The sequence below is a fragment of the Rutidosis leptorrhynchoides genome, unplaced genomic scaffold (genome assembly GCF_046630445.1).
Source record: "Rutidosis leptorrhynchoides isolate AG116_Rl617_1_P2 unplaced genomic scaffold, CSIRO_AGI_Rlap_v1 contig619, whole genome shotgun sequence".
NCBI classification, from domain to species: domain Eukaryota; kingdom Viridiplantae; phylum Streptophyta; class Magnoliopsida; order Asterales; family Asteraceae; genus Rutidosis; species Rutidosis leptorrhynchoides.
Window position 1 is genome coordinate 1 of NW_027266839.1, and position 18,271 is coordinate 18,271.

An 18,271-nucleotide genomic window follows, 5' to 3' on the forward strand; every position below is an offset into this window, starting at 1 on the left:
GAGCTAGTATTAACTATGGACGACTTAATTAATTAAGATTATAAAAAGACCCAAGAAAACGAAAAAACGACTTGACTAGGTCTTTTTGATAACAATAATAATATATTCGCTGCCTCCTCTCTCGACATTTAGCTTTCCTTTTTCTACACAATGGCAACGGGCGATGAATCTTCCTACGCGTCAGCGTCTCGATGCAGTTACCATGTTTTCTTGAGTTTTCGAGGTCGTAAAACCTTCGTCAGCCTTCTTTACAGTTCTTTGAAACAAGCAGGATTTCATACCTACAGAGACGATGAAGAAACTGTTAGAAGAGGAGAAAGAAGAGGCTATGAAGAAGGTTGAAATTGAAGAAGCATTAAACAATCCAAAGTCTCCATCATAGTTATATCAAAACGTTATGCATCTTCAATTTGGTCTCTTGACAAGCTTGCCATGATTATGGAAAAGAGCAGAACCTCTCAGCATATCGTCTTACCCGTTTTCTACAAAGTCGGTTCATCTTATGTTAGGAGGTGGCAGAGTGGGACTTTAGTAAAAATGTTAGCTATGCGCGAATTGGTGCTTGACAAGTGCAAGACCCAAAAGTGGATGGCTGCTCTTAAGGAACTTACTTATATTGGAAGGATGGTTTCGAATGACAGGTGATTGATTTGTGAGAGCATAATATTGTTTATTTTACCTAAGGATCAATTACTCATTTTAGTTTTATATCGATGAAACAGATTAATTTTGATTTGATTTGATTTGCAGGGAGGAGGAGGACATTATTTCAAAAAATAGTGAGCGATTTACAGAAGAAAAGTTAGATCTACGGATACTGAATATGAATTCGTGGCAGAAAGGTCAACAATTAGGAAGTGGATCTTTCGGAACAGTGTATGAGGCCATTACGGAGTAAGTTCATTTATTCACTGCTCTCTGAGTTTAGTTGCTTAGGAAATGTATTATTTATTACTTGTAATGAATGTTTTTCTTTTTCCTGAGTGAGCTAGTTAAAAGTAAGTATCCTTGAAGCATTTTAGCAAGGCTGCTGTATTGGTTTAATGTAGTTTATTTTTTTGATTTAACCACTAAGCAATATATTACCGCATGCTCAGATTTTCTATGAAATTGAAGTTGACGAGAGAGTTGACTCTAAACAACCTTATGTTATTATTGGATGAAGTTAGTAGTATAAAGTCCTGATGACAGTACTCACTCTCTTGACCGTTAGATTAGACTAGAGTTATCTCTGATTTGTCCATTCTTTGTTCTGATTTTCCCTCTTTCTCTGGACAGCCAGGGAGAATTTTTCGCTGTAAAAGAGGTTTTCTTTGTCGGATCAAGATTTCCAAGGCAGGCAAAGCATATTGCAACTTCGACAGGTTGGTGATTACTCTTGTCAAACTAAAAAAAAAGCTATAAAATTCAACACAATGAAATGTTTTTTTCTTTTCGAACCTCCTGGATTTGATTCTCTCTAACGCTTTGTTTCTTGCCACAGGAGATTTTTTGGCTAAGTCAGTTTAAACATGAAAACATAGTTCGGTATCTTGGCACGGAGAAGGTATACATACAAAGATACTTTATGAATCTGAATATATGTTTTCTTGGCATGACAAAAGATTGAAACCGGATAAAAAAAAATTGATATTCTGAGCAATATTTTAGCTGCCAATGAACGTAGAATCAATTCCCTGCATTCTGTCATTGGATGAGCTTTAGCCGTATATGCTATGTAAAAGAATTACCATCTAAGTCAGTGCATACTTTACTGATTCGTCTTATGATTTCCAGGATGAATCAAAACTTTATATCTTCCTCGAGCTTGTTACCAAGGGCTCTTTGTCAAGTCTTTATCAAAACTACAAGTTGACAGATTCTCAAGTTTCTGCATACACGAGGCAAATTTTGAATGGTTTGAAGTATCTTCATGAACAGAACGTTATTCACAGGTAATGCATCTTATAATTTTAACCATCTTATTATCGTTTAAATTAATTTTGGAGATGTGCTTTATTCTTCTAATTCTTTTCCATTTTCAAGGGATATCAAATGTGCCAATATATTAGTGGATGCAAATGGATCCGTGAAACTTGCTGATTTTGGGCTGGCTAAGGTAACTTCATTTGCCATCCTCCTCTCCTTTTTCTTGCTTTCTCTTTTCTTTCTATGCTAAACTAAAATGTTGCATCACATATTAATTGTTTTTTAATCTTCTCAGGCATCGATTGATGTCGGGTCCTCTAAAGGAACTCCTTTCTGGATGGCACCCGAGGTTTGTTTCCCCTTTGAAAATCTAAAATTTCATTAGCCATGCCTCGATTTCCTATAGTAACATATGTATATCGTAATGCAATGTATAATGCACGTTACATACTCAAGTGCCTTATGCATGTAATGCAATGTATATCGTAATGCAGTGTATAATGGACGTTACAGACTCAGTGCCTTATGATTAACGTTACGTTGGGACCTTGTGATGTAATGTTAAAGCATAACGCACGCTATTAACAATTATGCTCTGAATTGATTGATGAATTCTTATTCTGCACCACTGCCGTTGATGAAGTCAGTTATTCAAATTTGTAGGTTGTTAAATATAAGGAACCTGGCGACTATGGACTTCCAGCTGATATATGGAGCCTTGGTTGTACCGTACTAGAAATGTTAACCCGTGAACCTCCATACCAATCTCACAAGGAAGGGGTAACTATCTATCTTATTTTCCACCATTTTTGTATGAGATAAATATTTCTTGGTTATGTACGACATCCTCCCCATATCCCGAATGCGGGGAGTCTCAACGCGCATGGGGTTTGTTATGTACGACATCCTCCCCATATCCCGAATGCGGGGAGTCTCAACGCGCATGGGGTTTGCCCTTTTTATGTCTTCTAAGTATCTTTTTTATGTGTTTTACAGTTTCAGGCAGTATTCAGGATCAGTAAGGGTGAACTTCCTCAGATTCCTGATTCTTTATCGATGGATGCTCGAGATTTTATCCTTCGATGCCTACAAGTTAAACCTGATGATCGGCCAACGGCTGCTCAGCTACTACAACATCGTTTCTTGAAGAGGCCATCACTTTCAAGTTAACTCCTTCAAGTGTAAGTCAGTTTTCGGCAAAATCAAAGTGCGTGTATTTTTATTTTGTACAAATTTACCCCTATGATTTATGTTTTGACGAATTGAACCCTATGCTTTGGAACGCGATCAATTTGATCCATACATTGATTTGCACATTATTCTTTAACTCATAGTAGTACATTGCTTCATTAGGGAAAAGAAAAACTGGACATTGCTGATAATCTTCTTGTCTGCTTCCATAAAATAAAAAATCTGGCACCGGTCCAAGACGGATTTGACTTTTGAGTCATGAACCGGACTGGGTCGATTTTGGTTCGAGACGGATCCGGTTTCATATAATTATTTGAAATGTAAGAATCGGATTGAAACCGTAAGAAATTCCGATTCCGATTCGGTTCGATTTCGCTCAGGTTCCGTTCTAGTTCAGGGGGGTCCACTCGAAATTGACAGAACATAATTTGATCCATGGTCCGGTTCAGAAATGGCAGTTTGCTATTCTTAAATTTCTGTTCGAGATGGTTCTGATTTTGTTTCTGGGAAATAAAAACCGGAATGAAACCGTTTAAATATCGATTCTGATTCGGAACTGAATTGACCGGTTCGATTCAACTGAGCTCCGATTCGGTTCCAGTTCATGGGGCGAGCCACAATATTTTCGACTCGAAATTGACAGAATATAATTGGGTATATATGATGATCTCATAAATAAAATATTTTTTTTATATTTTATGCTTTTATAAGATTAAATTGATATTTCAATTTTGAAAGAATGTGCTTGAATGTGGGAAGTAATCGGCCGAACTCGTGCTACCTTACCACGTTACCTCACAATATTCACCATTATTCCACGCTCTTACAAAGCGCGTGACGCAAACTCTTTTTTAATTTTCATTTTGAGAAATGTTTACCGGTAACACTTTTCAGTCCTCACATTTTTTTGTTAGTCTAAAAAATCCTCATATTTCCTATTAGTTTCTGTTGTTAATTTTGCAGACGTGGCACCTAATTAACTAACAGAATAATATATTTGTGACATGTGTCATCTGACTCATCAAAATTTTTGACACATCATAAAAATCCACATTTTCTTTATAAGAATGTGTGACGTGGCAAAATTTTTGTGACGTTCCATTGACACGTATCACAATTATATGAGTCTGTTAGTCGACTAAGTATGAGTTGGCGCCACGGAGTGCCACAAAGGTGGCACGTAGATGAAGTTAACGGCGGAGGTGTATTTTTTGTCCCTAATAAGAAACGTGAAGGTTTTTTAGGCTAACAAAAAAACATAAAAAGATTGAAAAGGTGTTATAAGTGAAACGTGAGGACTAAAATATACATTTTCTCATTTTAATTTCCCTCAAACTTTCTCTGCTACCAAACATTCACAGGTATAATAACAAGGAAGAGAAGAATAGCGTAAAAAGTACACTACGAATCCGATAAATGTACTTTTCCTCTCTCTCTCTCCCCCTTCTTTTCTCTCTGGTCGCGATTTAGTTGCCTTTGCTTTCGATTCGATGTATATCTGAATTTCAATTTCAATTTTTCAAACCCTAAATTCTCAATTCGGGATTTTAAAAATTTTCATTTCAAAATCGTTTCTACTCGTTCACGGTTCGGCTGAGGTCCGTTTTAGGTTTCTGGGTGTTCTTTGTACATACGATTGGATTATGGTTTGACTTTGTTTGGGATGGTTATGTAGAAATGTGAAGAAAAAAAAAATTCGAACATCGTTTTTGAAATTACTCCAATTTTAGGGACCAATTGATTTTCTTTTTTTAATCAATAATGGTGGTTTGGATCTCAGATGGATAAAGGGATAGTAGTAGCCCCATGTGGGTGTTATCTTAGCTTGATGATATTTTTTATTAGTTAATTATCTGTCCTTACATGTGAATCTTTTGCTTAAAGCATCTTGTTGTTTCTTCTTATATTGCAAACATCTGACTTTATTGTATGTATATTTATATTTTTGTGCAGGCTTGCTTTGGTCTCTCCAACTAGCTGAAATTCCCCTCTTCTTTCGATTTAGATTTGCGAGTTTTACAAGGCAGGTGAGCTCTATTTCTCTTTACAATGTTTCCATTTCTACAATGTTTCTAGCTTGTTAGAATCATACCCTTCATTGGATTTCTCTCAAATTGATTGTGCATTCTGGCTGTTAAACTGATTGGATATCTTCTCGGTAGTGCTCATCTTTGTTTCAGATTGTTCCTTACTTCGTCTTGTTTGTTGAATGTCTGTATCAAACTGTTGTTTTTACTGTGTAATGTTCATCTTTGTTGGACCAATTTCTTCTCAGAATTCTAGAATGGGGTTCTATCTCTTAGAAAATCTATAAATGTATCATTTTAATGCAATTTTGGTTATCATTGTTCTATAAAACTAACTGGCTAGCTCATGGGATCTTCTTTATGATTGCTCCCAACATGTTTCCTATGCTTAGTCCATCTCTTCTGGCATTACCTTACAATCTCTGTCTCTACATGATTCATATGTAATAAGGGTCTACTTTTGTATGTATTTTCTGCACAAGTGGTGCTTGAGAAAGAAATTGTGGAATGGGATGCAACTCAGCTGTCTTTCTGTATTCTTATGATGTCTTAGAGGATAATGTTATTTATTTTGATTTTTTTGAAATTGGACAAGAATGACGTCTAGTGGATATTTATAATCATGCATTTGATTAAGTACTACATAGAATGTTTTAAATACTTCATATGTGGTGGCCATTAGAGCAGTTTGTTTTTTCTTCTAAGAAGTGGTTTTGGCAGTAGGTATGACTCATTGACTTTGACATTGTAAGCTAAAAGTATCAGTCTATCATACTTGTTGTAATATTTCTACTCTGAGTATGCTGCCTTGTTAAATCTATGGAAAGTACAAAACTTTATATTGATCTGCGTGCTACACTGTTCAATGTTTTTTTCCTTCATTCCTTATTGTACCTGCTCGACGAAGATGGTTCTCAGTCATATGATAGTGATACTATTTTCAGGCGAAGTTTGGAAATGGCGAAAGGTGGCAGAGGACGACGCAGGATCTCTTCCAGGCAATGCAAGACAACTCCACACTCGTTGTCAGCTTGCAATCATCATGGCATCTCCAAAGATTTGCTTCCGAGAAGATGCTCCAAAGTGCCGGATAAGAAAGACTGGGAAGATGCAAGATGTGCTGTGTGCATGGAGTGTCCTCACAATGCTGTTCTTCTGCTGTGTTCCTCACATGACAAGGGTTGTCGTGCATACATGTGTGGAACTAGTTTTCGGTATTCGAACTGCCTTGATCAATACAAGAAAGCCTATACCAAGGTTGTCGCATCCAATCACAGGCAGCCAGAAAATGGCACATTGGGGAATCCGATAGATTTGTCTGATCTGAATTTGATGGATGTGGACAACACCACCAACAACAACTGTGTAGTCCCAGAACTTGCATGCCCCCTTTGTAGAGGTCAGGTGAAAGGGTGGACTGTTGTAGAACCTGCCAGGGAATATCTCAACTCCAAAAAGAGAAGTTGCATGCAGGATGATTGCTCGTTTCTAGGCACTTTCAAGGAATTGCGAAAACACATGAAAGCGGACCATCCCTCTGCTAGGCCACGAGAAGTAGATCCTGATATGGAGCAAAAATGGAGGAGCCTCGAGAGGGAGCGTGAAAGAAATGACGTGCTCAGCACGATTCGGTCAACAATGCCTGGGGCGAGGGTCTTTGGTGATTATGTAATCGAGGGAAATCGTCACCATGAATTCCACTCTGATGAAGATGGTGGGGGTTTTGAGGGGAATGGTGTTGATGCAGACTTGATGAATTTCTTTATTCTGTTTCATGCATTTGGACATTCTGGTGATGAGCTTCGTAGGCGGCTTAGGAATCCCCAGGGCAATATTGGTATTCGACACCCCTCGCCAGTTGGTGGTTTGAATGTCCAAGAACAAGTGTATGATGATGACGACGACGATGACTTGGATGATCCTGACGATGGACATTCGTTTGAGAGTCGCATGCGTCTTCGTCATAACCAAGAGCTTCTAGGACGATCGGCTAGGAGACGTCGACGTAGAGAAGCTAATAACAGAGATCAGAATTAGATGAAAAGAGAAGAAAATGGGTTCTTCGAGAGGGGAGCTGGACTTGTTTTAATGGTAAATAGTTTTAGGGGTTAGGAAAAAGGAATTCATAAAAGGGATTTGACTTGATTTCTAGGGGAAGGCAGTCAAATTTAGAAACCTGGGTCTGACTTTGATTTCAGATTTGCATGAATTTGCTTTATTTTGTTATATTCTTGTCAAAGAATTTGGGAAGAGCCAGGTGAATATGGCTCAAATCTCTTTCCCTGTTGTACTTTGTACATTGTAATTTGCTGATCATTGCTTGTGTTTTTTTTTCTCTATGATGCCAGCCAAAAACCATGGATGGATATTCTTCCATTGGTAAATTTCATATGTGAACATTTATTGTATCTCATCTTGTTTGTTAATAAGTTCTAGTCCATTTGTCCTTCGTAGTTGCCTTTTGTTCTTCTTGGAAAGTTACTTATTCTCCACGTCCTTAATTACTTGTTACTTACTCTCTATGTCCTTAATTACTCGTGAGTCCTAGCTATCGGTTCTAAATTATTTCCTATCGTCCTTAATTACTCGCGATTTTTTCTAGCAAATTGCAATTTGCTATCGGTTCTAAATTATTTCCTGTCACGCTACCGTAAACTTTACTGCTGAAGGTGATAATAGTTGTAACTTGTTACCAGAGAAAGATGTCATTTATTTACTGGAAAACACTATAGAACGAAATTTCTCTAAAACAATAATATGAAACGGGGGTGTTAGAGAAATAACTTTTTGTACTGACGATAAATAATTTGGTGAGTGATTGATTTTACGGATTAAATTGGCTGGATAGCATAGTTTAGGGACCAATCTGTCGAAATTCATAGTAGAGCAGAATTCGAAAGGACACGCATTTTTATTGAGAGAATGTGGCGGTGTCGAGAAATTTTTCGTCAAATTCTAAATTCTGCTGTACTTTCATTTTCAACGTTTGTATCCCTAAACGCTACGAACTGATCAAATTAGTCCATAATCAACGTAAACCCATTTTGATTTCGAACACCTCTTCTTATAAGCATACAGTATTAGTGTTTACATATATGAGATGAAATCATCATATTATCTGATAATTCGACACTTATTAGCAAAATTCACATTTAATTTTTAAAGAAACGGTACACGGTGTAGTACCATTTCTCTTTATGGTCAAAGTTATGGATTTAATCGATCGGATCTCATAGTGTAGGGACCATTCTGTTGAAATTCATAGTAGAGCAGAGTTCCAGAGGACACATTTTTTATGAAAGTTTAGGCGCAAAAAACTATCTGCCGTTTTGAAAATGTTTTCGCCAAATTCTAGATTCTGCTCTACTTTCATTTTTAACGTTTTGATCCCTAAACTTTATGATCCACTCAAAGTAATCCATAATCAACATAAACCCGTTTTAATTTCGAACACCTTCTCTTATACACATACAGCATTATTTAAATTATGGATTAAATCGAGTGAATCAAATTAATACATAATTAACATAAGTTCATCAAATGTTTGAATCTACTATAACATGAAAAAGAAGAACTTTTCCAATAAATTCGTGTTTACACTTTTAAGTCTCAGCATCTTAATGCAATTCTCAAGAAAGAAGGAAATTTTAATTCCGTTTTTCTTTACAACAGAACTTCATTTTGATATTTCGCCTAGAACCTCCAATTTGGTCGAGCCGCCACCCTCATCCGTCTTCTTCTTCCTTATATATGTCGGGACACCGTAACAAACAGGCGCAGCCCCAATTAAGAAAGGAAGCACACAAGCTTCCCGAGCTTGACTCATGAAGGACCCAATCTTTGGTCTATGGCTACAATAGGTATTCTTGTTGGACACGTTACTGTTCTTGTCGGACACGTTATTAATACTATTGTTGCCAGCAACAGCTTCAGTTAACTTCTTCCTCGAACCTTTTCTCTTAGCATTATTTCCCTTTATGTTCAAAGCCTCTAATTCTTTTGCAGCAGCTAAGTCTCGGCATTTACTCTGACGGATTTGCCCTTTCTTTTATCCATGCTTCAAGCATGGCTTTTCCGAATTGATCGATGCCCTTGTCGGTAACGTCCCAGAGATTGGCAATAGTAACGGGGAACCTCCAAGAAGATAAGTTAAGGGCATACCTTGAGGAATGTAACGTCCATTAAGTTTAAGAACACCACTGCTACATCCCATTAATAATATAGCCGCACATTTTTCCAATTTTTGTATCTCGTTCCTCGAAACATATTGTGATCCTGTATATCAAAGGGAAAACTTGTCATATAAAAATAAGAAAAAATGACCAGCCAATGAAAATAGGACAATGATTGATTGCAATTACCACTTCCATGGCCGAAATAAATGAAAAGGTCCTGGCTTTTCAATGCCATAGCCAGTTCTTCAGCTGGAGGCGCCGATCCAGCCTTCCCCTATATTGCAAGAAATAGACGGTAATTAGATTAATTAATGTAATACTGACCTAGGAATTGTTAATTGGGGAAATAGCAAAATCCGATATTAGTCATTTTCTTCTGAAACACCCATAATTGGTCCCTTGAGCGAAAGTAAAAATTCTAATATAAGAGCAAACAAGGAATTACCTCTAAGTTCTGATCTTTAAACCAGCTCTCAAACTCAAGTTGGGTATATGTAAGATCTCCGCTAGGATTTAACAAATAAAATGCATCCAAGGGATCGATAAGAGGATTACCAGCAACCTCTCTAACTTGCTCCTGCTCTTGGTGGGCCCTATCAAGTGTTGCCGAAATGCTGGCAAGAGAAGGCATGCGATAAACCTCTTGATTTCTTAGTATTGGTATGTTTTCCCATGGAAGCACCTGGGCACAGTTGAGTCTGATTAGTTTCTTGTAATACATACTTTAGAAAGAAATCTACGGAAAGCGTACACATTGCAGGATTTGAAGACTTTACCTGCACGTCACTATCCATGACCAAAATTATTGGCTGCCTACTGGGAGAAGCTTCCTCAAGCTGGCGGAGTGCTTCATTTATAATCTGGGAGGCTTCTGTATGAGATGACTTGACTGGTGACCGAAAAATTTCTTCATCGCGATTTTCAAGAGCAACATAGCAACATTTCTCCAAAGGAAGGTAAGGAATGTATGTTTGTTCAGACCCAAATTTTGAACCACCGAGTACAAGTTTAAGAAGGGTCTTGTTTGCATTCACTTTGCATTTGGATTTCAGATCACGAACAGCCTTCTCCATCACCACATCCAGGTACTGGCAGTTTGACCATTCTCCCATAAACAAAAATCTCCATTGACCCAGCCATGAATCTTCTAACTTCCTGATAGTGGAGCAAATAAATTATGCATGATAGAAACAATATATATGTTCAATCTTATTAAATTCAAGCAAATTTGGCATGCAAGAAGTACAACCAAGTGTAGCAACTTAGTCTTGTCAAGGATTCCTTTTGTGTATATATTAATATTTGTAATTCAAAGATGAAGCAAGCTGTAAAGTTCGTGCAAACGCCAATACCCAGGTCAAAAAGTATTCTGCCTATCTAAGCAAAGTCCTGGATCCACAAAAAAAGAAAAAGGAAAAAAGAAAAGAAAAGATAGATAGATAGATAGATAGACAATACCTCAGCAGTTTACCAAGAAGATTGTCTATCCTCTTTCTCTGCATCCACCAAAGATTCCTGATCTTCTTTGTATCTTCCAAGGGGATGACTGAGGATGAATAATAATTCTCTTCTAAAATCATTCTAAAAGCTGGAGCCACATCATCAACCATGCTAGAACGCCAGGGACAGTGCCAATGTTTACCCCCATTACAGCTCTCTGAAATTTTCCCAGAAGAACAGGTTTCATCATTATCATCATCTGACAATTCTGTCAAAATACAAAAACTAGTAAGACGTTGTAGGCTTGACAATTCCAATAACTGTACTTTTACACAGAGTATGTCAGTATGTCAGTATGTCTGAACAAGTGAATTAGTACCTTCTGAAATGGAATTTACAGGTAAAAGTATCACAACTGGTTGACCTTCAGAATTAAGCGTGATAACAGCATCCATGCATTAACAATTGAAGGATAACATAGAAGCTTTCCTAGGAACTTCGTGTAAGCATCTCCAAGCAAACTTATACAGATAACTGTGCTCGAAGGAAGGGTTTGAAAAAGTCTGTCACAAATTGATCAAGGTCTTGAATCGAGTCGGGAGCAAGCCTGCAATAGAAATTAAGAATGATGCGAGACTGCTCGGAATCCCTGTAATCTAATTCAATAACCCCTGAGACAAAAAATTAAGCTATCGAGTATTTATTTCAAAATATTATCCTGAAATAAAGAGTATTTCATACTAAGCAAACAAGACCTGTGTAATTTACTTGTTTCTGCGCCAATCCCTACCGCGCCAGGTGCCAGTAACCCCTGAAAATACAGCCATCATTCTTGGCACTAAAACACACCAATTAATATAGGAAACTATTTAGTTTTCATATTTACCTTACAATTCGCATGTTGCTTGGTCCTGGAACTCAAATTTGTAAAAAACTGGTAATCGAGATCAGTCCCCAATGAAGCTTGATGGAAGTATGACGCCCAGTAATTTTCAGGGATATCAATAATGGTTCACCTTCGAAGAATCAGATATGTTGAATAAAAGGAACGTAACAGTACACAAAAAGATTCTACTTTATGGAAATATGAGCAAGGTATGACCAAGAAGTGAATTTTCAGACTACTCTAAATCAGCTCATTAGTCATAACCTTGCATGTACTATATATATGTATATGTTTTTATTGTTATTAAAAATACATTTACTAAAAATTCTACTTGTTACAAATTGCAATAACTACCTGACATGTCTCCATCACGTTGCATGTTCAGTTAAATGGACTGACTCACTGGGTATGCTGAACAAACTCAGGTTAGCATGCCCATCATCAAGGATATAGACACAAATTAAAAACTAATGCATAAAAACAAAGAAAGATAAGTCTGACCTTCTGGAAAAGAACAGGAACTTCCCGACATAGCACGAAAGCCAGTTTCAACCAAGACACTATTTGAAACAGTTGAACATGAGATAAGTCACAGCAAACACTCCTCTTTTGGATAAAACAAGGCGATTAAAATGGAAAATGAGGTGTCATAAATAAAAAGCAATTGGTGAAATCATAAAAGAAGTGCAGACAAATACAGACATAAAGTGCGTAAATACTTTAGCACTTAAATTCTAGCGTAGTACATAAGCAGGGTCCCTAATAATACCTGACATCTTTCAAATGATACTGTTGCAGGGAGAACCAACTTAGGCTGTAAAGTATTGCTGCACGTTCAACAGAAAAAACATCTCCTGGAAGCTGTTTTCCAAGTAAATTAAGTAAAGAAGGCAGTGGAAGAGTGCTGGAGTCGTGAAGAAATGGGTTTCCGCTCACTAAGGCAGATACACTTTGGACTAAAACATTATGCTTCTCGTGAATTTGATCATGATTCCCCAAACATTTTCCTAAAGAGAAAGCAAACAGATTAAAAAAATTCATAAAATATAATATAAATAACAGTGAAGCAGTATGATAAATGTTTAGAATTCCTTTGCCTGAATAAGGGTCCCAAACTATTAATACCATTGATAAGCAAACGCAAAAGTATGAGTATAATAACCCTACAAGCATTCATGAGAAGTCATCTCTAAACCTACTCAAAGAGTCTCTCACCAAAGTCTTGAGGACATACTAGGGGATGTGGATCTCAAATTTGGGTTCCACCTTTATTACCATAACAAGCCAGCATTCAACCTATTCTAACAATATCACTAAACCCTCAGATCGCAAAGGGTCATAATTTATTTTCTATTACTTTGCTATTTAACGGTTCAAATGGCACGTCAACGAAACTATAGTTTTGAGAAGCTCTGTACTTCGAATGAGTAACCCTCCCATTTTTTTCCAGATGAGAACTTCTGTCTTTTACTAAAGTTTTTGTAGTACTTTTACTTTCGACTTTCTCGCAGGCATTTTTTCCTTTGTTTCCTCCTTTCCAGGGCAAAGTTTCCCTGGACCTTGATGGTTTTTAATAGAAGATTTCTCATCGAACATGCTCCGACTGCATCCTTCTTCAGGGAAACTAATAGAGTTTTTCCACTCTAAATCGTCTAACTTAACTAATCCTGACATGTACAGGCTATGAGGATCTGATGCTGCTGGAGCATTTCCAGTAACACCATCCACATGACTATGATAATAGTCACCTAGTTGCAGGTTAACAGACGCTTCAAGCATGAGTCTGCACTTTCTGCAGGCCAAATCATCAATGGTCACCAGAATTTCCTTTGCTCTTTGGAGTTCCCTGTCTGCCCGCTTTAAATGATGCTTCTTACGATATATATTTCCTAGCAACACAACAAAGATAAAGTGATCAGAACAAAGAATTTGCTTCAAGAATGGTGACTCAAAAAATTTCGGTGTATACCTTAGACAGAAGAAAAGGCGACTGTAAATAGTGGTAAACTTTGTGTGCAGGAGATATCGTTTCCCCACAATAGAAACGCTTCAGCCTCAGCCTCATTTCCAATCAATTCAAGTATAATCCCAAGCTGTATGCAGCAGAAGAAAAACATTTAAATAAGATGACAGTCATTCTATGTTTAATTCAAAACAAAGGATGGAAACAGAAAAACAAGACAACCTGCATAGTACTTTCAAGATAAGATTGTACTACATTCCAAGCACTGAGATAATAACCATCCATTTCCCAAGAAATGGAATCAAAGGACCAAACTTCACTTGCAACAGATTTAATCTGGAGATTCGTAATGCTAGGCATAACTTGCTCAATAAGGTCACCAGCTTCATCAAGGCTCTCTACTTTCTGCTCAACAGAGCACCTAAACTTTTCCTGGAAGAGTTTTGTGCGCAACTGAAGGGCTTCTTTGGCAAATGAAAGAGCCTAGAGGACAGAAACCAACTTGTCACTGTTAACATCTATAACTATTAAAGTCCTGTAACACTTAAGACGAGTCTACATGCACATTCAAATTATGTCCACCATTGACAGAAGAATTCTCGTTTCCAAGGTTAATTGAGCCAGCCAATATTAAGAAGTCAAAATGAGTTGAAATTGATGAAATTATAATTAAGTATTGGCTAATTAACTTCTAAACTGATGTAATCACCACTACCACCCACAAAAGAAAAAAAAAAAACTTGTAGACCAAAGATTTTGCAGTGCAGTTCAAACTTAACAAACATAAATATTTCACTTCAAACTTTTCACTTCAAGAAGATTATTTCAAACTAACACATACTGCTAGTGTTTGATTATAAAAAAATTAGAAGTAATTTACCTCAAATAGTTTCCCGTGGGAAACAAGCCTTTCACACAAATCATAGTATAGATACCTGGCACAAAAGGCAGAATGACTGGATACAGGAACCTGGGCCTATGAGAAAACATAGAGTAGTGAACATTTTGCACATTTATCTTGTTAAAACCATGGAGAATACAATGACTTATACACTCACAAGTAGCTGAGAAGCCGCTTCTTTAACATCATCAACTGTGACAACCTGGAAAGAAGATTCACGTACGCAAGCAGAATCGGCAAAGTTGGCGAACAAAAATGAGAAAATTTGCTGAAACCCAACTGTAAATGGCTGGGACCCCTTGAAGCACTGTATCCAGAAATCTATTGACTTGGGAAGTTCACCATAGTGCTCTAATAATTTCATGATAAATGCCTTGTTTACCGGTGAAGCACAGAGTGCATGACAACTAAGTCTTCTACATCCCCACAACGAAAGCAAGAATTTGTCCAAAGGGACATTCTTCGTTTTAAATAATCTCATGACAAGCTCGTATATATCATAATGAAATTGTACATGACCCTGAGATAGAAAAATATAACAAAGTTACTCACAAATTTATATAATGCCAAGGAGCTGCCATGATGTTCTTTTATCAGAAGTGTACCTTTAAACATAGCAGATCAAGTATATTGTAAATGAGAAGCAATGTATTTTCAGAAATCACATTCAACTTGTCTTCAATTGTACTACCATCTGGTATGGATAGGCTCAGCCATATACCTACGGCAGTTTTAATGTCTTCCAATAGTTGCTGTATAGTAGAGAAAAAAAAAAGTTAAGGGGAAATTGTCTGAAAGGGCAAACATGTAAACCATTTAGCATTGCTACATATTCCGAAGACTAGTCTTTGAAGCATATATATGGAAATCACCTTTGAGCTCGGTTCATCTTCCTGGTAACATAGCGCCCGTAAGGAATATGCTGCAGCTAGTTGATGGAAGGAGGAGTTTTGAGACTATTCTGTGTATATGATAGAAGGTGGTCAGAAAAAAAAAAATCATAAGGTAACAAGAGCACTATCACCATTATGTTAACTGCTTCTGTTAAACATTGAATACAATCTTTCAAACTTTCAATCCCATTTCCTCTCAATGCCGTTCCTTTTCTAAGTAGAACCCGTGATTTTTGTAATCTATTTGGTATGACATCCAAGAGGACACCTATAATTTTCATTTGCATTTTCTGCGATAACTCGGGGTAAAATGGACTCATTTCTTTATATGCTAGGAGCTCCTAAACAGATACCACAGAACAGAGTAAAGCTATTAGCCACAGAAAAAGCCGACGAACAATAAATATAGACATACTAACAAAATATGTAGGAAAAGATAGAGGGAGCTCTTATTGCAATTATTTGAAAACGATATCTAGAAAGATGAGGAACCTGCTCTAAAATAATGCCAATCATCCTCTTGTCCGCCGAAAGTTTTTCCGATTCTTTGTTTGATGATTCCAGCAAATCAAACAAAGTCAAATCCCTTGTGTCCATATTCTTGTGAAGCTTACATGCTATCTGGTGTGAAAATTCAATCAGTGGCAGGAAAAAAATGCATTCAGAATGGTAAAAATGTCTACAGATGTTACCTTAACCCACTGTTTCACTAAAATCATAGGGGCTGGTAGAGTGCCAAATAATTTTCCTGCCATGCCCCAACTTTCAAGACTCTCAGAAACTATCCTTTCAACCTCTAGACTGCCAAATTTATGGAGCACGCCCAAAACAGAAGCACTTCTTGTACATGTCTCCATAACAAAATCAACAATAGCTTTTTCTGAAAGATCTTCTTGAATTACTTTTGATTTTTCAGGAGACCTTTGCCAAAGAAGTGTAATACGTGTCCTAGAAGCATCAAAGCTCGATTTTAAAGCCTCTGAGGCCTGCAGAGAAAGTCACCACTTATCATAATCAGAAAATTAAGTTGCACCATAATGGTAGAACGAGTAAGGAATTATGCACATGATTGAATATGCTGCCAAAATACGTTTCGTAGGGGTTTATTTTTTTTTTTAAGGAGACATCTGACAGCAAGCCGTGTACGAGTTGGTTGAAATAGTAAAAGGATAAAGTAGCATCGTTCAAATTAGCATCACCCGACTAACAGCTATCTTTACCACATGTAATACACGAGTATGTAATCAAGAGTACAATATGTGATCAACATAGACAACAAGCAATTTCCAGCAAAATCACCTTTTCCACTTGCTTATTTCTGTACAGAAGAACACCGATGTTGTAAAGGGAAGCTAGTAACGATTCAAATCATGTTGCTGAATCCATTTGCTGCTACTGATTTGCATCATCAAGTGCGTACTCTTCTACAAAATCAATGGACCAACAATGAGGTAACTGCAAATATATATATCACATGTTATACTTACTTGAACTGGAAGACAAGTAAGCCCAATGACAAGACCTAATAACACCTCAAGTTTAACATTTGTGCTGACTGAAAGGATGAAGGCAGCAAGAGCCACGCTGAGCATTGCTTTGCTATCATAAAATTCCTCTCTCTCTCTCCTTCAGACGTAAGGCTGCACATACACAAGCATGCAGATTTATCTGCGAATGAGTTCATCATATGGAAAAGAAAATCTACAGAACTGAATATCATACTAAGGGCAACACAAGTTTCTTCATCATAGAGTGCTAGCATTTTCAGCCATACAATTTCTATTTTCCAAAACCGCTTATATTGGAATACTATTCGTATAATAATATAATACACTGCAAACATAACATCCACCTCAATGACTTCTCAACCTAACATAAATAGGAAAAGGCAACAATAAATAAACCTAAGATTTATGATTTTTAAATGCATATCAGAACATTTTATTCCCAAGCCCTGACAGATCAAAAGGGGGGGAAATGTTGTATACCTGCATTGGCAAAATTCATGAAATACATGCTGCAGGCTACTCAGCCTGATTGAGCCAGCAGCATCAAATTCAGATAGTATCTGTTTTTTCTCCAACGACGACGATCCAACTTCTCATTCTCTTTATAAAAAATGAAAAATCGAAAATAGTTACTTTTCAAAAGTTGTAAAAATGATAAGTATATAAGAGTTATTTTTCAAAACTAACCATTTGAAAAGCTTAAACAAACGGAACCTTAATCAATAACTTTCACTAGATACATGTTTAATTGGATGAATAAAAAAAATCATGTATTTTGATTCGAAAGTAGTATTATTTATATCATTTACTTAGTATTTTAGATCATCTTTTTAGTCTCATCGAATATTCTTACAGTTGATATATTATTAATTATTAATATTATTTTAGATCATTTATTTGCTATTTTAGATAATTAGTCTCCCCGAACATCCCACAACCGATAATCGAGAGATTAATCTCTCGTTCTAACTGCTAGAGCGTGAAGCGATAGGAACTTACTACAAATCTTTTTCCATTCATATAAATTGAAAATTGAAATCTTACCTACTAATTAACGGACAAAGCGATGAACCACGACAACTCTAAATGGTTGATCGTTTACATAATTAATATTGTGATTTCATATAGTCCATTAATTAATTTATTCATATGTAATGAAATTGCGAGTTAAAAAAAGGAAAAAAAAATCTGGCCCAAATTATAAATGAAATTCAATTAAAATATGGGCTTTACGTTTTTCAGTGTAACTTTTGCTTCAAAAGCCCAAGCCCATATAACTACCCTTGGAAGTAAATTCAACTTAAAACCCTACAAAACGTAAACCCAGAGATGAACTTCAAACTAGCTTCGTGAGAAGAAGAAGAAGCAGCCATTAAAAG

General features: G+C 36.7%; 2 protein-coding genes and 1 pseudogene across 2 annotated transcripts; 2 read left to right on the top strand and 1 right to left on the bottom strand.

Moving 5' to 3' along the window:
- Positions 1-150: 150 nt before the first annotated feature.
- LOC139884881 (mitogen-activated protein kinase kinase kinase 1-like) lies at positions 151-5,342 on the top strand (annotated as a pseudogene).
- Positions 5,343-6,083: 741 nt separating this feature from the next.
- On the top strand, positions 6,084-7,163 carry LOC139884882 (uncharacterized). Its single transcript, XM_071868850.1, has one exon. The coding sequence runs from the start codon at positions 6,084-6,086 to the stop codon at positions 7,161-7,163; it is 1,080 nt and encodes a 359-aa protein (XP_071724951.1).
- A 1,639-nt stretch (positions 7,164-8,802) lies between these two features.
- LOC139884883 (separase-like) lies at positions 8,803-18,265 on the bottom strand. The gene is given in 30 exon segments (XM_071868852.1): positions 8,803-8,977; positions 9,023-9,154; positions 9,156-9,252; positions 9,255-9,401; positions 9,488-9,575; positions 9,747-9,983; positions 10,078-10,456; positions 10,760-11,009; positions 11,121-11,177; positions 11,180-11,296; positions 11,299-11,412; positions 11,510-11,552; positions 11,628-11,747; positions 12,129-12,231; positions 12,397-12,634; positions 13,187-13,516; positions 13,597-13,720; positions 13,813-14,073; positions 14,471-14,560; positions 14,643-15,011; positions 15,097-15,243; positions 15,364-15,447; positions 15,510-15,725; positions 15,877-16,005; positions 16,077-16,370; positions 16,684-16,745; positions 16,748-16,808; positions 16,917-17,010; positions 17,373-17,481; positions 18,205-18,265. Coding segments are annotated over 30 exon segments (4,728 nt in total).
- Between the last annotated feature and the right edge of the window lie 6 nt (positions 18,266-18,271).